The 2500-nt window shown below is 43.9% G+C and overlaps 1 protein-coding gene across 17 annotated transcripts in view; it reads left to right on the forward strand.

Annotated features, from left to right (window-relative positions):
• Positions 1-2500, forward strand: part of LOC139584306 (neuronal cell adhesion molecule-like) — a 173977-nt gene that overhangs the window by 124099 nt on the left and 47378 nt on the right. For all 17 annotated transcript variants that reach the window (XM_071415982.1, XM_071415989.1, XM_071415986.1 and 14 more), the window contains one exon: positions 782-904. In XM_071415982.1, coding sequence (XP_071272083.1) covers positions 782-904 — 123 coding nt within the window. The remainder of the gene's footprint in view (positions 1-781; positions 905-2500) is intronic.

The following is a 2500-nucleotide window of genomic DNA, read 5'->3' on the forward strand; positions in this document are numbered from 1 at the left end:
TTCATGTAGCTAGAACTCATTCCTTTCATGTAGCTAGAACTCATTCCTTTCATGTAGCTAGAACTCATTCCTTTCATGTAGCTAGAACTCATTCCTTTCATGTAGCTAGAACTCATTCCTTTCATGTAGCTAGAACTCAATAATTTCATGTAGCTAGACCTCATTCATTTCATGTAGCTAGAACTCAATCATTTCATGTAGCTAGACCTCATTCATTTCATGTAGCATTCCTTCCATGTAGCTAGAACTCATTCCTTCCATGTAGCTAGAACTCATTCCTTCCATATAGCTAGAACTCATTCCTTCCATATAGCTAGAACTCATTCCTTCCATGTAGCTTGAACTCATTCCTTCCATGTAGCTAGAACTCATTCCTTCCATGTAGCTAGACCTCATTCCTTCCATGTAGCTAGAACTCATTCCTTCCATGTAGCTAGAACTCATTCCTTCCATGTAGCTAGAACTCATTCCTTCCATGTAGCTAGAACTCATTCCTTCCATGTAGCTAGAACTCATTCCTTCCATGTAGCTAGACCTCATTCCTTCCATGTAGCTAGAACTCATTCCTTCCATGTAGCTAGACCTCATTCCTTCCATGTAGCTAGAACTCATTCCTTCCATATAGCTAGAACTCATTCCTTCCATGTAGCTAGACCTCATTCCTTCCATATAGCTAGACCTCATTCCTTTCATGTAGCTAGATCTCATTCCTTCTTAGTGACGTTAGGTAAATGTATAAACCACATACTGGTATATCATGTTTCCCTCATGTGTATTTCAGGGTCCCCCTTGTGGTCAAAGGAGAGGAACGAGCCAATCAGAGTTCAGGAGGGCGAGGCTCTAGTGCTACATTGCCGGCCCCCTGCTGGCCTGCCCCCTCCCATCATCTTCTGGATGGACGTCAGTAAGTCTGGTCATTATAGTCCGCTGTCTGTTGTGCTGTAGTTTACTGTAGATACATAGATACCTGTAGATACCTGTTTGTTTACAGACATTTTAGCTGGATCATATGAGAACCTAATGGGTAATATGTCCTGTCCACACTTGTTTCTGAATGGTCATGTCTTGGGTAGTCTGTCCTTTTGGGTAGTCTGTCTGTTTGGTTTCATTGCTTGCAAATTATGAGTCGAAATATTCCTCATAAAACGAGACATTAATGGAAGCCTCAGTAGTGTGGCCTGATGGTGTTGACTTCTATCCTCCTGTTGACTTCTCTCCTCATGTTGACTTCTCTCCTCCTGTTGACTTCTCTCCTCATGTTGACTTCTCTCCTCATGTTGACTTCTCTCCTCATGTTGACTTCTCTCCTCCTGTTGACTTCTCTCCTCATGTTGACTTCTCTCCTCATGTTGACTTCTCTCCTCCTGTTGACTTCTCTCCTCATGTTGACTTCTCTCCTCCTGTTGACTTCTCTCCTCCTGTTGACTTCTCTCCTCATGTTGACTTCTCTCCTCATGTTGACTTCTCTCCTCCTGTTGACTTCTCTCCTCATGTTGACTTCTCTCCTCCTGTTGACTTCTCTCCTCCTGTTGACATCTCTCCTCATGTTGACTTCTCTCCTCATGTTGACTTCTCTCCTCATGTTGACTTCTCTCCTCCTGTTGACATCTCTCCTCATGTTGACTTCTCTCCTCATGTTGACTTCTCTCCTCATGTTGACTTCTCTCCTCATGTTGACTTCTCTCCTCATGTTGACTTCTCTCCTCCTGTTGACGTCTCTCCTCATGTTGACTTCTCTACTCATGTTGACTTTTCTCCTCATGTTGACTTCTCTCCTCATGTTGACTTCTCTCCTCCTGTTGACTTCTCTCCTCCTGTTGACGTCTCTCCTCATGTTGACTTCTCTCCTCATGTTGACTTCTCTCCTCATGTTGACTTCTCTCCTCATGTTGACTTCTCTCCTCCTGTTGACTTCTCTCCTCATGTTGACTTCTCTCCTCCTGTTGACTTCTCTCCTCCTGTTGACTTCTCTCCTCCTGTTGACGTCTCTCCTCATGTTGACTTCTCTCCTCATGTTGACTTTTCTCCTCATGTTGACTTCTCTCCTCATGTTGACTTCTCTCCTCATGTTGACTCCTCTCCTCATGTTGACTCCTCTCCTCATGTTGACTCCTCTCCTCATGTTGACTCCTCTCCTCATGTTGACTTCTCTCCTCATGTTGACTTCTCTCCTCATGTTGACTTCTCTCCTCATGTTGACTTCTCTCTTCATGTTGACTTCTCTCCTCATGTTGACTTCTCTCCTCATGTTGACTTCTCTCCTCATGTTGACTCCTCTCCTCATGTTGACTTCTCTTCTCATGTTGACTTCTCTCCTCATGTTGACTTCTCTCCTCATGTTGACTTCTCTCCTCATGTTGACTTCTCTCCTCATGTTGACTTCTCTCCTCATGTTGACTTCTCTTCTCATGTTGACTTCTCTCCTCATGTTGACTCCTCTCCTCATGTTGACTTCTCTTCTCATGTTGACTTCTCTCCTCATGTTGACTTCTCTCTTCAT

The sequence above is a fragment of the Salvelinus alpinus genome, chromosome 9 (genome assembly GCF_045679555.1).
Source record: "Salvelinus alpinus chromosome 9, SLU_Salpinus.1, whole genome shotgun sequence".
Lineage (NCBI taxonomy): Eukaryota > Metazoa > Chordata > Actinopteri > Salmoniformes > Salmonidae > Salvelinus > Salvelinus alpinus.